This window comes from Panthera onca, chromosome D3 (genome assembly GCF_046562875.1).
Source record: "Panthera onca isolate mPanOnc1 chromosome D3, mPanOnc1 haplotype 2, whole genome shotgun sequence".
NCBI classification, from domain to species: Eukaryota; Metazoa; Chordata; class Mammalia; order Carnivora; family Felidae; genus Panthera; species Panthera onca.
This window is the reverse complement of record NC_138350.1, coordinates 1,118,863-1,138,642: the sequence shown is the minus strand read 5'-3', so window position 1 is coordinate 1,138,642 and position 19,780 is coordinate 1,118,863. Positions and strand designations below refer to the sequence as shown.

The following is a 19,780-nucleotide window of genomic DNA, read 5'->3' as shown; positions in this document are numbered from 1 at the left end:
TGGGCGGGGGTCGCCCTCGCTCGGTAAAGAAAGCGGGCGCCCTGGGGGATTCTTGACGTTTAAACCAGGCTTTTGGATTAGAGCCTAATGAGTCCAGGCTCCGCGGGGTTTGTGTGAAGAGTGAGGAGTAAGAAGGCACAGCGCCGGGAGGTGCGTGCTGACCTTTGCTCCAGATGGGCCGCCGCGGGTGCTGGCCACCGGTTCTGTCCTCGGTCAAAGCCCGGCAGCCGTCCTGGCTCCACCTCCTGCTGGGCCTCTAGACCGCCGCCCCCGAGTGACCCCACAGCGTTGTGTTCGCTTCTCCCGGTGGTTGGGCGTGTTTTCTCGGGTCGCAGGGGAAGCAAGGACCTGTTTCTCCCCGAGTGTGTAGCCTGGCATCACTTGTCCCAGCGTGTGCTTTCGGCCCCGTGTCCCCTTCTCAGGGACCTGCCTGCCCGTCTCGGTCACCTCCCGAGTCCTGCCCACACCCGGAGCACCACCGGGAAGGCGGAGGGAGTGTCCCCCAGCCCCCAGGACGCTGCGGTGCACAGGGTCACGTGTCACTGTGGTCAGCCGTGGGGGCTGGCGGTGCTGCCCCGTGGGCCCCGGGAGACGCGCTCGTTGGGGCACGCTTGGTAAACCAGAGGACGAGCAGGGAAGGATTCGGTGTGCGATTGCCGTCACGTGCGGCATTTGCGTCTCTGGGTTAGGGCCAGCGCGTGCTGTACCCGGTGCTTTGCTCGTGTTCTCGCTCCGTCATCGTGGTCCCAGCCGCTCTGAGGCAGGGGCGGCTGTCAGCCCGTTTGCACGGGAGAGACGTTGAGGTTTCGAGTGTGAGAGAGTAACTCTGAGCCGCTGAGTCCGGCTGGATCGATGGTTCACATTAGACTGTTATTTTCATCCTAATTCAGGGCCTTTGTCACCACGGGATGGGAGTTGGAGCAAAAAGCGATGTGATTTATTTCTGCATTCCCGAAGAGTTCTTGCCTTTTTCTTGGGACTGGTAGGGACTTTCCGCGCCGCTGAGCACGTCCGATGTGTGCCGTGCGCGTGTGCTGCTGACGCCTCTCGCAGAATGAACGTATTTATGAAGTCACACGTGTCATTATGTTCCATTGCGACGTCAGCATTTTGAATCTTGTTTTTGGCAGTCCCTTCCCAACCCTAAGATTTTAAAAATATTTTGCTGTTTGCTACTGTTGTGTCTATCGTTTTGTTTTTACAATTGAAATGTCATCCGATGTGATGTGTATTTCGGGCTGAGTGAAGTGGGTATTTCATTTTTCCTCCCCTGATCGTAGAGGAGGAGGGGGCCAGCCTAGCTGCTCCCGGGGGCCCTCACCTCTGTTCCCTGAGGTCCCGGCCCCGCACTGCAGCAGCATTTTCCAAAGCTCTTAGGAAACCTTACACTGATGTGGGCTTTCACACCACGCGTACGATTCCCCCACTGCCCAGTTTCTGCCCGCAGGTGTTAGAGCCGCGTCTGTGTCAGTGTGATTCAGGAGGAGTGAGGACGTGTCAGCCCACCTTCTTGGGCCCAGTCCCTTCCTTCAACCAAAGGTTTCCCCCTTTAAACAGGACAAGCATTTCTCCCTTTATCAGTCTTCATGACACAAGCATTTATATATGTCCTCGAAATCCCAGTTTATAGTGGAGACGATCGTGGTATTAAACGGAACAGGATTTATGTAAAACTTACGTGACAGAGCAAAGAATGTTTCCAAACCAGGTGTTGGGATCTTATCCACTTGCTCTGGTAGCAAGTCTGGAAGTATGTTCGTAATGTGCTTCGTTTTTCTGTAGTAATGACTTTGCTTTGTAAGCGCTGTCTTTTTATTTATCTATTTCTGAGAGAGAGAGAGAGAGAGAGAGAGAGAGAGAATGAGCAGGGGAGGGGCAGAGAGAGACAGAATCCCCAGTTGGCGTGTCACTGTCCGTGCAGATCCCAGTGCGGGGCTCCCACTCAGGAGTTGCGAGATCGTGACCTCAGCCAAAATCAAGAGGTGGACGCTTATCCAACTGAGCCACCCAGGCGCCCCTGTGACCGCTATCTTTTTAACTGCCGTGACGTTGTATCATAAATGGGCCTATTTTTAAGAAATCTTAAACCGGCGGGTTAGTTTGGTCAGCAGAGAATACCTCTCCGTGGAGGGGGTGGATCATAGTTTCCTTTAAAGGTCATTATCCTAAAGTCATCATTAACGATTGATGTGTGTGTGGAACACGGTCTCAAAGATTAATCTTCCTGTTAGCCAGAGCCATTGAACATTTGCCTCAGGATCTGTACTTCAGGCACAGTGGGACTTTGACATGGAATCTGGGTGATTTTGGAATCGGTAAATAACCTTAATTGTAGGTACTTATTCTGTTTAAGTGTGAAGGACTTTATTCAGGAATTAATCTGGGAATTAAGGCATTTGTATTTTATGAAGGATGTGGTTCTGAAATTACAACAAGCATCTTGAATACTTCGCGCCCATCTTTAATGAATAGTTTCCCGCTTTATTTGCATGCAATTTCCAAGTGTTAATCTCTTCCTTGTCATTACAAGTATTTTCGGGGTGTGGAGTATGGCTTCCAGCATCTGGTCTGACAGCTCTGGTTGTGGGTGGGGAGTGCCAAGCGCCATGCGGTAGAAGTAACTTAGCGGCAGCGCGGGCAGGAGCAGGAAACCCAGGAGACCGGCGGCAGGGTCTGATCCTGGTAGTAACCCCTCCTGGAGGCAGGAGCACTCGCTCTGTTCCGCTCTGTTCCCCTGGGTGAGAGCCTCCCTGTCGGGGCCGGACCACACCCACGTGGTGAGGAGAGGTCTAGGGTGCGGGAGCAGGTGAGAGCAGGTGGCCTTCCCCGTGTCTTCGAAAAGGCTGCTTCCGAGCCATAAAAACTAGTCCTAGCTAAGAAGGAAAGAGGGGTGATCCCTAGACTCCCGACAGAGTTGGTGAACGGGTCCCCCCTCCCTGGAAAGATGCCTGTGTGCGTAATCCGTATACCACTTCTGAGGGTTCACAGCCCCTGATGATATGGAAGCACGGTGACTTGCTGTGAAAAAAGATTGCCTCGGGTCAGTTCTGCGGCCGCTGGCATGGCCTGCCTTGGCCTGTGAGTCGAGTCTTCTCCCCGTAGAATGCTGCAGAATCCAGAAGCAGACCACGTGTCGTGCAAACGGGGGCCGGGCTCTCCAGCCGCAGTGTTTCTTCTTTCCTATCATCGACGGAAAAACTGGGGTTAGTTCTGTGTTTTAAGTCATGGGGCCAGTGGAAAAGAGGAAAAATTTATAATGTGAATGTGTGTGTTTTTTCATAGCCACCAACAGCCAAAATGCATGCTATCATCGAGCGCACAGCCAATTTTGTGTGCAAACAGGGAGCACAATTTGAGATAATGCTGAAAGCCAAGCAGGCCCGGAACTCTCAGTTTGACTTTCTACGCTTTGATCACTACCTCAACCCCTACTACAAATTCATCCAGAAAGCCATGAAAGAGGGGCGCTACACAGTGCTGGCAGAAAACAGAAACGAGGAGAAAAAGAGTATGTGAGACTCCGTCGTGCGTGGACGCGGGGCCTGTGCGGGGCGGCCTCTGGGAGGGGTAAAACGGCCCTTGTGCGGAGGGGTGGCTGCGGGCTGCACCTCAGCTGCCCAGAGTGTTTGTGCAGCACCCCCCCTCCCCAGCACGGCGTGGTCGTTACACCTGCTCATGCCCCCGAAGGGTGGTGCCCAGCTCTTCTCGACTGAGTCTTGAGAGCGTATTAGATTCTTACCATTCCCGCAGAGAAGTGAACTATAATTAAACATCGATGCTATCAGAACATAATCACCTGGGTTGGAAACGTTCTTTCTCATTTTGCCTGCTTAACATTTCCTGGAGAAAACAGTCTCCTGCTTCTAGAGCGCGTTCTAGCGGTCCACGTGCGCGTGGGGCTTAGGGGCTGAGGTTAGGTTACGCGCACAAAGATGAAAGGTTACTTTGACTGTTACCGTTTTTTTACTCATCTCTACCTCAAGCTGTTGTTTTTATTGACTACCTAAATTTGGGATTCTTACTACAAAGGCCAGTTAACTGTTGCGAATAATATGCGGGACAACAGTGTGTGTGTTAGCCGTTGAATTTTTTTCTGTTCGGCTGGAACATGATTTTCTTTTTTTTTTTTTTTTAATTTTTTTTTTTAACATTTATTTATTTTTGAGACACAGAGAGACAGAGCATGAACAGGGGAGGGTCAGAGAGAGAGGGAGACACAGAATCTGAAACAGGCTCCAGGCTCCGAGCGGTCAGCACAGAGCCCGACGCGGGGCTCGAACTCACAGCCCTCACGGACCTCGAGATCATGACCTGAGCTGAAGTCGGCCGCTCAACCGACTGAGCCACCCAGGCGCCCCTGGAACATGATTTTCAAGAACAGTTGTATGAATCTTGCTTACAGCTCTCATTTTCTCCACGTTTGTTAGTTTTTTTAAGTATTTGTTGCTGTTGTTTTCCCTTTCATCAAGATTCTAGCCTTTTTTCTAGAAAATTAAAATAATTTGGCTCCAGACTCCAGTAAATGCTGGAGGGATGTTGCCAGCTGGGCCGAGGGCGTGCTCCTTTTTTTCTGCCCGGTGTCCTGCTCCAGGGGTACTTATCACAGGTGTTTGGGGGCAGATAACCAAGAAACGATTACGTGTAGCTCTGCCTTTGCTTCTGAGGGTTGTTTTGTTTTGTGTAATATTTATTTTCGGGGGGGTGCAGAGAGACGGGGGGAGAGAGAGAATCCCAAGCAGGCTCCACGCTCCGTGCAGAGCCCGATGCGAGGCTTGAACTCACAAACCGTGAGATCATGACTTGAGTCGAGGTCAAGAGTTGGACGCCTTACTGACTGAGCCACCCAGGCGCCCCTGCTTCTTAGTTTTCACGTCCTTATTTGTACCTTGTCTCACCGTACAGCAGGATCTTGAAATCTGCTTTTGCTCTGCAGAGTCGGGGGTCAGCTCTGACAACGACGAGGACGAGGACGAGGAAGACGGGAGTTACTTGCACCCGTCTCTCTTTGCTTCCAAGAAGTGCAACCGCCTGGAGGAGCTGATGAAGGTGTCCGTCTTCCGTGTTTTTTATGCCGTAACAAAGCTTGCGCTCGCTTGGTTTTGGGAGCTCGTTAAGCTCGCGTGTCTTTCGTGTCTTACTTTATCCTCGTCGAGGTGCATCTTGCGTTTTCGTGTTTTGCCCGGTGCTCCCACTTGTGCCGCGAGTGGTTTCGCTCTGCCCATCCACCCGCCCTCCTTTCCCGAGTGGTCTTGGGGAGGATCGGAGCGTCTTTCCTTGACCCACCCCCCTGGGACTCACGGCCGGCTACACGGAGGGCTCGGCCCCGGCCCGCCCCTGGTGTGCGCGGGCCGGGGCGTCCTGAAGCCCAGACGCTGTGTTCCGATACGCCGTGTTCTGCGGCTACTTGAGCCCGCTCGGCCTCGGAAGAAGTTCTGTGGGACTCAAAACACGGGAAACGGTGTGATGTGCATCCTCTCTGTCCGCAGCCCTTGAAGGTGGTGGACCCGGATCACCCCCTTGCCGCGCTGGTCCGTAAAGCCCAGGCCGACGGTCCCGCCCCCGCGCCCCCCACGGCAGACGGCGCCGCGCAGCCCTCCCAGGTGGAGTACACCGCTGACTGTGAGTACCTCGCTGGGCGCCTGCGGCCTGCAACCCGCTGCAGAGCTCACCCCGCGGGCGCGAGACGGGGGTGCGGGGCCGGCCCGGGTGCCGTGAGGGGCGCGGGGCCCCGGGCCTGCACGCTCAGCCCTCTTTAGCCCGCGGCCTCATCCCTTTGCCTGTCACCTAATGTTGGCAGGTGGCCGCTCCGCGTCCGGCATCAGCTCTGTATCCGGGAGGGTGAAGGACACGGGCAGGGGCGGAAAGCAGGTGCCCGGTGACTTTGTCCTTCTTCAGAGACCTCCCCGGAAGCCGCGCCCGGCGTCTCCCTTCAGCCCTCACAGACGGGGCGGTCTCGCCCGGTGGCCCCGGCCCGCAGCGGGGGCTGGAGCCTGACCTGTCGCAGCCCCGACCAAAGTCCGAGCTCCGTCAGGAAGCACAGGGCAGTGCATGTTGGGGCCTTGCGGTCCTGTCTGCCGCGGTGGCTTTCCCAGAACAGACACAGCTCGAGACTGTCTGCCGTGCCCCTTAGAGGTAGTTAGTTGCAGCTCCTGCCTCTCCTGGCTGTGTGGTAGCTCTTTGTCTGTTTAATTACCTACAGGTTATTAATGGAGGGCAAATCTTGAGTTTCTATTCGAGGAATTATTTGAAAGTATTTGACCTCGGTCTCATTAACAGATCTTTCTAAGATTTCTGTACCCGGCAGTTAAACCCTGAATGAGAGAAGAGCCCTCAGCTGCAGGGATCTGTCTGCTCATTCTTTACCTGCAGGTCTGACGTGAGGGGCCGTCCGCAAAGCCTGCCCCGTCAGAGTCTGGAAAATCAGCAGGAGATTAATTCTCTTTCTTTTTTTTTTTTTTTTTTTTTTTTTTTTAAAGGAGTGCTTTTTTTTTTTTTTAATTTTTTTTTTTAACGTTTATTTATTTTTGAGACAGAGAGAGACCGAGCATGAACGGGGGAGGGTCAGAGAGAGAGGGAGACACAGAATCGAAAGCAGGCTCCAGGCTCCGAGCCGTCAGCCCAGAGCCCGACGCGGGGCTCGAACTCACGGACCGCGAGACCATGACCTGAGCTGAAGTCGGACGCTCAACCGACTGAGCCACCCACGCGCCCCGATTAATTCTCTTTTAAGACGCAGGCTGCTCGCTGTTTAAGCTTCTGTCGGCCAGCAGCCGTGCCCTCCCACACCTCTCTTCTGCTGCGACACGCGGCAGTGTGTGTGGCTGGTGCTCCAGTAACATTGGCGATTCGAGTGAACTTAGTGCATGTGTCCTGGAAAAAACCCTTTACGGGACTTGGGATGTGCGGCGCTCACGACGGGGAGTGCTGTGTGCACACACGGCCACACGGGTGAATTCGGAGTCAGGAGTGACCCACGCTCGTTCGCCCAACAGGACGCTTCTCGGCGTCCTTGTGTTCCTTCTTCAGTCCTGTCGTTGAATCCCTGTCCGTGTGTGTCCCCTGGACCCTGAAGCTATTAAACGGTCTTGCACAGGAAAGGGATAGAGGCTGGGGGCCGGGGTGACCATCACCTGACCACTGGCTGTGCACATCGCGGTTGTGAGCACGGGTGTGTACCGAGGGCGGCGGTGGCGCGGGACGTCTGCAGACCCCCGGACTGGGCAGGAGGGCCGAGTGGCCGCTCTAGGACTCGTGCTCACTGCGGGGGTCCCAGAGCCCCGTTTCCGCCAGGCCCTCCATCAGGCACGTGTAACTGCGCTGGCTCCCCGCTTGGACCCATGACCCCTCTCCCCAGGAGGTGCTCCAGCAGGGGGCACCGGTTAGGACCCCTCCTCGGTGAAGTTGTCGTCTTCACATCTCTGGTGCCTCGCAGTGCAAGAGTGACCGGCAAGTTGTGAGACGGTGCATTTGGGGCTCGTGCCTGGCGTTACGTTTGCGTGGGGGGCCGACCTCACCGCTAAACTGTCTAAGCCAGCAGAGACGAAAGAGTCCGTGCCGACAGGGCCCCTAGCTGCTTACACGTGGATTGCGGCCATGCCAGAGGCAGAGGCCGAGTTCCAGATTTTGCAGAGAAGTGAGAAATCCAGAATGTTTATGGGAAATATCTCGATTTACAAATGTCAGCGATGAACTCATATTTTGTAAAAATAGAAGGCAGTCTAAGAAAAAACACAGCAAAGTGGGTGCTGCTTGTAGGCGTCCCCCTGCATCCAGCCTCAGCCGTAGATGTGGAAGGGGTCGTGGGCGTGGGGGTAGTGGAGTGTCACAGAGCTCCTCTGTGGAGACTGCCCTCGGCAGTGGTCAGCGCTTCCTAGAGGCTCGGAAAGGGGGCTGGGAGGTGTCCCGATTTCCTGTAGACCCCTCATTACCGGAAGTGAGAGCAGGCTCACTCTCGTGGAGGACTAGGTGAGGTCAGGTGGGAGGGAGAGGCAGGCCGGGCATGGAAATGTGCTCCTGAGGGAAGACCCCCGAAGTTTGGCTGTGCAGTGGGAGGGCGGGGAGGGGGGCATGCCTGCTGGGGAATGAGCATCCCGTGAGGGCCCCTGGAGAGCATCAGCCCTTAGGGTCACCGCAGCAGCCATCTGTCCAGGGTCAGGGCCTCGCAGGGTGGGGCTGGAGGCCTGGATGACTGGACAGACTGATCCAATTTCTAGGAAGAGCCTCAGGCTTGAATTTGGCTCCAGACCAGAATAGTGCCCAGCAGAGACACACGTGAGGGGCCTGTGTTCAGGTCCTCAAAGATGTTTTTTTATTCTGTGCGCAGATTCGGGGGCTGTCTAAAAAATAGTGAGCAACAATGTGAAAAAAATTTTTTTTTTTGAAAAATTTGAAAAGGAGGCCCAGTAATGGGAAATGAGCCCCATCAGATAGTCTGTGAGCTGCCAGAAGAGAAGAGCTCTCAAGGCCTGACTAGTTGGTGGTTTAAACCAAGTCTGTTGTAAGAGCAGGTCTGGAAGGGGCACCTACAGACCACGTGAACACAAGGTGTGCTCTGGGCCCTTCGGATGGGGTGTCCCCACCTGCCGCGCCCGCGGTCTGGGCCTTCACGGCTCACGCCCAGCCCCTTGCCCTAGCCTGCAGTCTTGTAAGCACTGGTCTTCCATCCTTTGCATAAATTGTAATTAAGAACTTCGTTACGGCAGTTTACCTGGAAAAAATCACTTCAGACAAGATCTCTGCTGTGAAAGCAAACAGGCCCAGCCTGAGGAAAGAGGAGCCTCCTGACCCTAGTGTGCAGGGAAGCCAGGAGCTACGGGGGGGGGCACCGAGGCAGAGCCAGCCCGGATGGACGCGGGGGGTGCCCCTCAGCCAAATGGTGGGCAAGGCCCTCTCCGGGAAGAGCCTTGGGAAACGGCCCCGGTAGAGCCTCTTCTTTTCCCGGCAGTGCAGCGGCTTCCAGCCGAGGGGCCTGGTGGGACGGCGTGAGGATGCTTGAACTGATGGCGAGTTATTTCTCTTAAGCCGACAGACAACGTTATGTTCCACTAATAGAAAAAGTAAGATTAGTTAGGAAGCAGAAAAACTGAGAGATCAGCCACTTTTACAGTCAAGTAGGGAAGAAGTCCACACAAGCTGCTGTGTGAATGATTCGGGAAGGTCACAATGGCCACGCGGTCTTTTTAAAGGGTTTCCCCGGGCCGCTCACCCAAATGGCATCGTGTCTGCACGCTTCGGAGCCCGAGCCCTGGAGAGGGAGAGGCCAGCGTGTCACTTAAACCCGCCTGCAGCACCCGGGAAGACGGCGGGACTGAAGGCGGAGAGGCCTGCGCTTGCGGGCACGTGAGAACCCTGGAGAGATCGAGTCTTGGGATAAAATTGAGGTTTCTGGGTTGTTTGAAGTGTTATTTCACGTTACCAAGTTTGAATTCCTTAATTGTCGAGATGAACTAAAGCACAGGTGAAGCCTGCCGGGCGCGCGATTTTGCGACCTGACGGAGAAGCCAAGGGCCCTTCCTGCCGGTATCCGCACCGAGTGCCCCCGGCCACGGGTTTCTAGTCAGTCTCCAAACACAGGGAAGACGGGAGCTACAGGGATAGGCCTCACAAGCGAGATTTCTAGTGCCAGTGGAAGACCGAGCCACCCCACGTGTCCCCGAATAGCCGTCGGCGCGCAGGGGCAGGGCCAGGGGCGGAGGGGCGGGCGCAGGAGGACAGCACTGTGTTGGATTCGGAAGTGGGGGGCAGCATCCCTGACGGGACAGGTGAGAGATGGCCTGCAGGAATAGGGCCCGGGGGGGGGGGGGGGGGGGGGCGGGGCTCCATCACCGGCCCATCTGTGCCACCTGGACCGTGGAAGAGTGCAGGGCGACGTGACGCTTGCTTTGAAACTGCATTAGTGTCCCTAGTGAGTTCTTTGCAGGTCCACGAGAGCACAGTCTCGAGACCGTCACCTCTGGTGTCTCTCCAGGCCCCGGCGGTCCCTGTCGCCGCTCTTCCTGCCAGAGCTCGCCTTCCCCTCCTTCCCGGTGGGGTCACTATGCTCTTCCAGCCCTTTCTATCAGCAAGTGTTTAACAAGCCCCTCAGGGTATGCGCTGCCGGTCCTCGTGACTGACTTCTTGCTGATGAGAGGTTTTCCTGGGTTTAGGCAGCCTTGGAAGAAGAGGGCCTATTTTTATGTTTTTATTATTTTTTTCAAATGATTATTTTTGAGAGAGAGAGGGTGCACAAGCGGGAGAGGAGCAGAGAGAGGGACAGAGGATCTGAAGCAGGCTCTGTGCCGACAGCAGAGAGCCGGATGCGGGGCTCGAGCTCACGAACGCAAGATCATGAGCTGAGCTGAAGTCCGACGCTCAACCGACTGAGCCGCCCAGGTGCCTCATGCCCGTTTGTCTTCCAGAAGAATTTTTCCTAAAATCTCCTTATACACAGATGTGTGAAACTGACAGGTTTTTTCCATTCGTTAGTCTGACAGTGACTTCCTGTTACTTGGTCATCTCCTGCCCTGTAGCCATAAATCCTTGCTGAAGAGTGTAGTAAATACAGTTATGCAGGAAGCAGTAATATTGAAACACTGCCCGCTGGTATAGCAGGCAGTTTCTTAAAAATAAAATGCCAACCCAGGTTTTTTAAGTGTTTCATTCTGTAAATAACTTAAGTGAATTAAGCCATCTAACGTGGCTAAACTAGACATTCTCTTGCTTCTGCTCTGGTCTGTTTTAAGTGTGATTTTACTGTTGTTCACAGCATTTCTTTTAACTTGCAAAATCATGACCTTGAGGTGCTTTACTTAGTCTCCAAACCCCTTTTTAAAAAAAATGCCTTTGGGGGTACCTGGGTGGCTCAGTCATTTAAGCATCCGACTTCGGCTCAGGTCATGATCTCGTGGTTCGTGAGTTTGAGCCCCGCATTGGGTTCTGTGCTGACAGCTCGGAGCCTGGAGCCTGCTTCGGATTCTTCGTCTCCCTCTCTCTGTCCCTCCCCTGCTCGTGCTCTGTCTCTCTCTCTCTCTCTCTCTCAAAAATAAAGATTAAAAAAAATTTTTTTTAATGCTTTTGTTGTAAGTCAAGAGACATAGGAGGAAGAAAGTAAAAATATTATCCAAGATTCCACCACCCAGAAATAAATATTTTTAGCATTAGGTGAGCATCACTGACACAGTGGGCAATACTGAGGTAATTGTAGTGAAGGAGGAGGACAGTGAGAATCTTCTGTCTGAGGACGCACAGGTCATCTTTATGTAAAATATGGATTAGAAATATGGGTGTAGTGGCACCTGGCTGTCTCAGTCACTTAAGCGTCTGACTTCTGCTCAGGTCACGATCTTGTGATGCGTGAGTTTGAGCCCCACATTGGGTTCTGTGCTGACAGCTCAGAGCCGGGCGCCTGCTTCGGATTCTGTGTCTCCCTCTCTCTGCCCCTCCCCTGCTTGCACTCTGTCTCTCAAAACTGAATGAACATAAAAAAAAAAAATTAAAAAAGAAATATTTGTGTTAAAGTAGAAATAAGCTTTTTAATCTTACTCGAATTTAATAGAAGAACCTATAATCAATAAAGCGTAGTCATTGCCGAACTTCAGATAAAAGTTTCCATACTTGAAGAATTCAGTTCTAGGGGCACCCAGGTTGCTCAGTCTGTTAAGTGTCCAACTCTGGATTTCAGCTCAGGTCATGATCTCACAGTTCATGAGTTCAAGGCCCACATTGGGCTCTGTGCTGACAGCTCACATCCTGCTTCAGATTCTCTTTCTGCCTCTCCCCTGGCTCATGCTCTCTCTATGTCAGAATAAATTAATTAAAGGAAAAAAAAAAGGAATTCAGTTCTAGTGATTAGGAAATAAAGAGGTTGAAATTGTAGATTCCTTTTAAAGCTCAGTTTTTATCTTAGATGTTATTAACTGTGAAACTAGAGGAAGTTAAAATAGTCCTAAAATCCCTTCCCTTCACCCCTCCTCTGCCTCCTGATTTTTGAGCAGTAGTACTGTTTCTGTCGTAAGAGTAAGATTTACGTTGTTTGTGGACCAAGATGCCACGTGGTCGGCCTCCGTCCTGAGTGTGAGGGTCTCGCCAGGGCGCCTCTGTTCCATCCAGTTCTTCGGTGTTGTGTTGTGTTTTTGTAGTTTATTTTTATTTTGAGAGATAGCAAGCAGAAGAGTGACAGAGAGAGTGAGAGAGAGAGAGAGAGGGAGAGAGAATCCCAAGCAGGCTCCGAGCCAACATCACAGAGCTCTAACACGAACTGCGAGGTCATGACACGAGGCAAAATCAAGAGTTGGACACTTAACGGGCCACCCAGACACCCCTCTGCTCCATTCTTTGACTCTTCTCTGGCGATTTGAGTCTCGCGGACACACGTCGTGAGGGTCCTGGTCACATGTTCTCGCTCGCTCGAGAAGCACCCCCTCCCACCTTCGTGTAGAAAGGAAAACTTGTCTGGGTATAAAAGTCTTGGGGAGCGTCTTCTGTCTCCGAGCCCTCTGTAAGCTGCCATCTGACGTGGTCTTTCCTACCCTGAGAAGCCTGCGTCGGCCGGCCATCGCCCCCGACCGGTTGCGCGGGTGTGTTAGCTGCTTGGTTTTCACTAATCGCTCCTGGACACCATTCTCTGAGATGTCACTGGCACGCGTCTGTGCCCTTCTCACATAGAGAGCAGCTTGGCGGAGGGTTCCGTGCGCAGCCAGCGGGTCCTGGGCTCGGATGTTGCTGTGGAAACGTAGGGGCCGGCTTCTGACCTGGCCTGTTCCCCAGCCGTCCTGGAGTGATCGGCTTCTCATTTCCAGGGAACTGTGTTCTGTCGCGGCCTCTGGTTCCAGGCGGTGGCACAGGAACAGGCAGCAAGCCCAGCTCCCTCTTCATCTCAGTGGTGGTTTTATTTCCTTTTCTTTGTGCTCTGTGGAACTCTTGTCTCACCAGATTCATCTGTGGCCCAGAAAATGCAGACACTGTGTGCATTCTCTTTATGTCCAGACTCCTGTCTTTGCCGTTCACGTGCGGTGCTCGGCTCCCGGGGTCTGGCCACGGCGGGCCTGCGCACTTCACCTCTCCCTTGCCGTCTCTCCCACCCACGTTGGCAGCCCTGCCCCAACCTTTGACCCGATGCTGTGGCGCTTCCCCCTGGACACTCGCGTCCCGCCTTCTCTGAGCCCCTTTGTCCTCCTTTCCGAGCGCAGCCTTCTCTGGAAAACCCACTCTCTGCTCTCCTTGGATCCTGACGCTTCCCCAGAGCAGGTGTCCTTCCGCAGTCAGGGACTCCCAGGGCGGAGCCGCCCCCGCAGGCCCTCCCTGCGAGCACCTCCACCCTGCGGCTCGGGCTGCAGGCTTGAACCACTCCCCGTCTTCACCTGGAACTCTCAGGAATCTGTTTTTATGTCACAGGCCTCCAGAACCCGATACGGGATTAAGAACTCAAAACTTTTTACGTGGGGGTCATTGATGCCGACTTTAAGCAATGGTTGGAGACAGGCCTTTCGAGGTTTCATCTGCCAGAAAGAGAGCATTGGCTTTTAAACACTGGCCTCACGTTCCTGAGTCACGTGTTCCTGTGTGTAAAATCGATTGGTTCAGGTGCTTCTCCAGCTTTACACACGTCACATTCTTTGTCACTGCACAAGCCGTTCGGGTTTTCCTAATCTACTTTGATGACCAAGAGATAAGTCTCCTGTTGGAATTTTTAACACTGGGTTGTCTGGAGGCCATCAGGGGGTAAATAGAAGACGGCTGGGATGCGTTATGCAGTAATAAGTTTGAAAATAATTCAGACACAATGCAGTGATCCAGATGCTTCCAAGTATTTGGAGAGATGGGAGGGCATAATGTTGTACTTAAACGCTGTCGAGTTATGTTGATCACCATGTTGTACCCCTGAAATTAACGTAACGTTGTGTGTCAGCTCTGCTCAGAAAACGATCGCTCTAACAACACAGTTGTGGACTCGGCAATGTTGGGGTTGTTGCTTGGCTTGACTGGTTTTCCTGCCATCCAGACTTGAGTGATGGAGAGCCCACAGGTCAGTGGTCACAGGGCCCTTCAGGACTCGGGGAGGCGGCCCAAGTCTGGGAGGCGAAGCTGGAAGTCTCGGCGTGGGGTCAGCAGGCTGTCGAGCGGGTGAGAGAAACTTGAGATGGCCGGGTCGTCCTTCCGTTTCTCGCACTCTGCTTCTGTCCTCGGCCTTGAAAATGCAGACAGCAGCGATAATAGCAATTACTGAATTGGGTTGTGATGCCAAGTGTTTGAACTCCTGTAACTCGACCTCTCCTGGGGTAAAGGTTTTCAGTGAAGAGAGCATGACTTTTTTTTTTTTTTTTTTAATTTTTTTTAACATTTATTTATTTTTGAGACAGAGAGAGTCAGAGCATGAACGGGGGAGGGTCAGAGAGAGAGGGAGACACAGAATCCGAAACAGGCTCCAGGCTCTGAGCGGTCAGCACAGAGCCGGATGTGGGGCTTGAACTCACGGAATGCGAGATCATGACCTGAGCTGAAGTCGGACGCTTAACCGACGGAGCCACCCAGGCTCCCCGAGCATAACTTTTTTAATTGTGGGCAGAAGAAAGTTCTCTAATCAAGTAACAGGCTGTGAGATTAATTCTGAGTTCGGGATCTGACTCTTTAGATACCGAAAGAGTGTTTATTAGGGTTTATTTTTAGCAGAAGAGGTAGTCGTGTAGAACTTGATAGTGAAATCATCATGAAAGTTGTTTATCCTGACACTGCTCTGTCAGCTGGGTAAGCACACGAGAGGGCAGGGGAGGGGCGGCTCAGGCAGTGCTGTGTGTGATGCGCAGGTCCCCAGGGCATTGCGCGCATCTGCTGCCTGGTGGCTTCCCCCAAAGTCTAGCTTGAATAGAGATCAAGGAACCTGCCTTGTGATTCGGAAAATTGTCTACAGTATTGTATGTTCTGTGCATAGTGTTACAGGGTGGGGCCTTTCCTGGGTCGCTGTGGACCTAAGTCAGAGATCAGACCCCACGAGTGTTTTGGCACGTGCGTACCATCCTGTGCACAGGGTCCACCCGTGTCTCAGAAATCCCTGAACGTGTGGTCACAGAATGGCAGGGAACACGGCGTACCCAAATAGTGGGAGTAAGGGCAGGCTTTACTCCTGTAACTTTTGTATGTGTTTGAAAATACTTTCAAGGTTGTCAGCCACCGAGGTTGTAAGAGCATTTCTAAACAGCTCTCCAGAAAAGTTTGACTTTTGAAAAACCTAAATTCCAGTTTGTGGAGGGAAGGGAGGTGTTTTAGCTGGAAACTGCCAGGCGTGCGACCCCGTCCGGGTCTAGGTGCACTGCAGGCTGCATGTAGACCCGGCTGCTGCCTGTGTGTGTGTGACCATGAACCCGGCCAGTGTGTGTGTGTGTGTGTGTGTGTGTGTGTGTGTGTGTGTGTGTTTGTGTGTGTGTCTGTGAGCTGAGAGCGAGCTTCGCCACACATCTTCACAGCCCGCTGCTGGGAACACTGACTTAGAACCCCAGCTAAGTGAAGTGTCCTCCTTCACGGAAAGAATGTCATTTTTCCCATTTGTAGACCTGTACTACCCCCTAAAAAGCCGCTCAGTTATTTCTATTAAAATTTGAATTTCATCAGTTAAAAACTGTGTGGGAATGTGTTTTTTCTCTTTTTCCAAGTATCTATATACTCAGTGTCACGTAAGTACTCATCTATATACTCTGAGTATCTACTTTTGCCTCTTGGTCCACAAAAGGTAGTATATTTACTGTCTGGCTGTAAGCGTTTGCCAGCCCCTGCTCTATCCCAGAATCGGAGACTGTGCTGGAATATAAACGTTCTCATTTTACGGACTTCTTTTTATCCGATGGCCCTGCAGACTGCAGGTGCCTGCACGACGTGCTCTCTGGTCTGCCGGGGGTCGTGCTGGTGGCCTGCGTTTGGGCGGCGTTGACAGCCGTGTTTCTGGAGCCCTCCGCCCCTGCTCTGGTCTCTCTGTTCCCTGACTTTTTGTTGCTTTCCTGCGTTAGTGCCTGGGGTTTCCCCTGCTTGATCGGTTGGTTTACTCCCGTGCTTTGTTGCAGCTTGTGCTCTCGTCGGGAACACGGGGACGCACATTCTTTTAGTTCTCGAATGTCTGAACATGCCCTCGTGCTGCTCCCGCGGTGGGACGTAGTCCGGACAGGCACAGAACGGTGGGTTGAGTCCTGTCGCTCGGGCCTTAGGTTTGGGCCCGTCGCCTGGTAGCCCTGGCTGCTGCAGGGTGCCCTCACACCCTCCCAGTCCTCATCCTCCTGCACGTAACTTGGACAGTCGCCGAGCAGGTCGGCACTGTGGTCGTGCCACGCCGGGAATAGCGGTGAGCGAGGTTCCTCGGGTCGTGGGGGATCATGGAGACCACGAGGTCACCGTGCCAGAGGCATGGTCGGGGAGGAAGTCCAGCTGGGGGACGGAGAGGGGAGGGGGGTCGTGGCATGTGACACAGGGGACTTGGCGCGGGGTGGGGGGGCAGCCGTGTCTGGTCCAGGCAGGGCTCCCGGAACTTTTGAGCAGGCGCTGGGAGGAGTCGTGCAGTGTGCCGCCCCACCAGGAGGCACTGCCGCTCCCTGGGGGTGTGGGGGGGGGGGGGCAGGCAGGGATCCCAGTCTGTACTCCCTGGTGTGAACCACTCACGAGGTGGCCCGGTGGGGTGTGCAATTAATGTGCAAGTTCCACTCGGAGCTGGAGATGGGAATTCTGGAATCCTCAAACACAAGCGGGTCTTAAAGCCCTTGAACTCACGAGGAGGGTCCCAGGGGTGCACAGCCAGGGCCATCCACAGGCCCAGTGGAGGCAGCCGGGGGGCACGGCTGCTGACCTGGGCCTGGACAGGTGAGGCACTGAGGTGCAGGCCGGGGGGCCCTCCTCACAGCTGCCGTTCACACACCCTGGAGGGTCACGCTCTGGCATCCTGACGTCTTGTGTCTTGTGTGAGTAAAATAGATTGTTGTTGTTTTTTTCTTTTTAAGAATAAACTCTCTTCTCCGTGGCACTCAGGAAAGCCATTTTCATTCTTAACGCGTTCACATGGGGTTTGTCTCCCCTGAACTGGCTCTCACGCGGAAGGGATTGCTCACCGGCCCTGTGTTCGAGAGCCCTTCCAACGCTGGGAGCTAAATCTATATGAGATTAAGGTCACATAAAAGATCAGCAAGGTGGCCCTGGTTTTTGCAGGCCGGTTGAACAGAAGGGCTTTGGAAGGTAGGTAGACGTGTCTGTGTGACCGTGCATCACATAGCTCTGTCCGTTCGTGAGCACGTGCGATTCCAGGAAGGAAGCGCGCCAGAATGCACCTTATGCTTCCTAGCAGCTGGATTTTCTTCACACGGCTATGCCGGCCCTCAGCAAATGTAGGTGCTCCTTGAAACTTCTTGCTTGGGTTCATTCGGAGCAGGCATTTGTGGTTCTCGTGCTAATAATGCCATCGCATTTAACTTTCTGCAAAACCCACTCGCTTCTTGGAAATTCAACCTAGAATCCGGAGAACAGCAAGCCTGATAAGGTGTAACACGAGAGTGCGGTGGGGTCCCTTTGGGAGTCTGGGACGTGACGATGGCTTCAGGGAACATGGTCTTGGGGCACCAGACCTCTGTCCTGTCTGGGGTCCGGTCCAGCAGTGAGAATCTCAGGGGGCGGGGGGAGGCTGTGTACAAAACACACGCGCTCTGATGATCATTTCAAAGGGTCTTTGGCTTTGAGCGCACGTCTCAGAACCTGTGTAATAGGGTGAGTCAGTGTGCCCGCATATCTGAGCTCCAGGCTGCCTTGGAAGGCTCGTGGGGCCTGCTGTGTGCTGGGGGTGCACCGTGCGCTGGGAGTGTGCGAGCTCCTGGAAGCCAGCCGTGCCCCGACACTGCTGGTGCAGAGAATTGCCCCTGGGAGCATGGTCCCACGGGAGGGCGGAGCAGGGGCCTCCGAGTCGGCCTGGGGCGGGGGAGGTGCCGGGGGTCGGACCGTGGGGGCTGGGGCAGGGTGCGGGGGGGGGGGGGGTGTCACGCAGGAGACGCCGCGTGGACGTGCCGGCGTCAGAAGTGAGGGAGGGAGGCGCTGCTCGGCAGTGGGGTCCAGAGGTGCCGGGACGGGCGGGGCGTGGGGATCAGACGGCGGTCCGCCGCTACCATCACACCCCAGCACCACTGTTGGGGGCAGAGGGCAGAAAGGACCCTCCCCTGGAAGCCCTTCACCCCCGACAGCCCTCGAAGCGAGGGTCCAGCCGAAAGGGGAGCCCTTAAACCCAGCGTGGCGCTCGCCGCGCCCCAGTCAGCCACCACACAGCAGCGTCTCGTCGCTGTCGGCATATCTGTAGATAAATGGAGGTTGTGAGAGTGTTCGCTGTGTGCGGCGTGACCGCAGGGGAGCCTCGCCGCACATGTGTCGGGGTGCGGACGAGGGCTGCCCCTGCGGGTCTGCTGGGCACGCCGGCTCGGCACCCCTCCTCCTCAGTGCGACCCCGTGCTGGGGGCCCCGGCATTCAGGTTCGGGCGTGCCGTTCTGTGTTCGGACCCGGAGGCTCAGCCGTGCACGTGTACTTCCCGCTCTGCCTTCACCGGTGTCTTCTGGGGACGCGCGCCCGAGTGAGTGGCCGTCTTGCCAGGAACGCTGTTTTCAACACGTTGCTTCAGGGTAACGTGACGGAGGTTCGGGAAAGCCACGTGCACGGTGAGTCTGCGTGTTCGTACTTTGAGGGACGGTGCTCAGTTCCAAGAACTGTTGATTTTCTCTGTCACGCAAAGGACGCGTTACGTCGACCTCGCGGGACGTGCACCCTTCGCCGAAGCTCGTCAGCTGTTCGGTTCTTACCCGTTCACGTGGCTCACTGCTTGTGGCTGCGGTTGAAAACCTGCGGGCGCCTGGGGGGCTCGGTCGGTGGAGCATCTGAAGTTCAGGTCATGATCTCGCAGTTGGCAAGTTCGAGCCCCACTTCAGATCCCGTGTCCCCCGTCTCTGCCCCTCTCTTTCTCTCTTAAAAACAAACGTTAAAATTTTTAAAAATTCTAATTAAAAATAAAACCTACTTTGGCTCATTTTCAGGCAGGAGGCTGACTGTCCAGGGCAGGAGCGGAGTGTGTTCCTTCCGCTGAGACGTGACTCTTCGCACTAGGGAGGAACGGGAGTCCCTTCCCCTCCCCAGACATCGGGCTGCACGTGGGGCGTTCTCTGAGGGAGGTCGGGGTTATTCTCTGTCCTCGCTGGAGCCACATCATCCCCTCCGCAGGTGGCTCTGGAGGCTGAGAAGAAGGTCCCCGATGGCTGGCTAAAGCAGGAGGGGGGGGGGGGGGTGGCTCCGTTCCTGCAGGGACGATGTTATATCTGACGGAGGTGCAGGCTGGTTAGGAAAAGCTTCCATCAGAACCGCTGCATCCGTTTGTCTGTCCTGTAAGCGCTTTTCCCCGCCGCCGCCCGCCTCAGCCCCTGCCCGCAGTGAGCAGTCTCGGATCGCCCGCCTCCTTGAGACATGACCCCGTGTTCCGTGCGGAGATCACGGGGTCAGGCTATGGGGCCGCGCCTCTTTCTGGGAAAATTCGGAGTGTCCTCGTGCATGTGGAGCGGCGGGTGGTGTGACATCGAGAGGGAGGGACGCGCTGGGAGCCGCGCATGCGTGTTCACGAAGCGCGAGGGTCGTCTGCGGTGGCTGAGCCCACAGCACATGGGGCTGCACGTGACTCCAGCCAGGGACAGGAGGCCGGCTGCTGCAGGGACGCCTTGGGCTGCTGGCCCGAGTGGAGGGGCGCGCAGTGCCGGACGCTTGATAAATGTGCTTGGTTTAAAGCGAATTAGTTGAAAATCAAAGTAAAAG

General features: G+C 54.6%; 1 protein-coding gene across 3 annotated transcripts in view; it reads left to right on the top strand.

Moving 5' to 3' along the window:
- Positions 1-19,780, top strand: part of SFSWAP (splicing factor SWAP) — a 70,771-nt gene that overhangs the window by 10,486 nt on the left and 40,505 nt on the right. For all 3 annotated transcript variants that reach the window (XM_078435958.2, XM_078435957.2, XM_078435959.2), the window contains 3 exons: positions 3,283-3,508; positions 4,934-5,046; positions 5,487-5,619. In XM_078435958.2, coding sequence (XP_078292084.1) covers positions 3,283-3,508; positions 4,934-5,046; positions 5,487-5,619 — 472 coding nt within the window. The remainder of the gene's footprint in view (positions 1-3,282; positions 3,509-4,933; positions 5,047-5,486; positions 5,620-19,780) is intronic.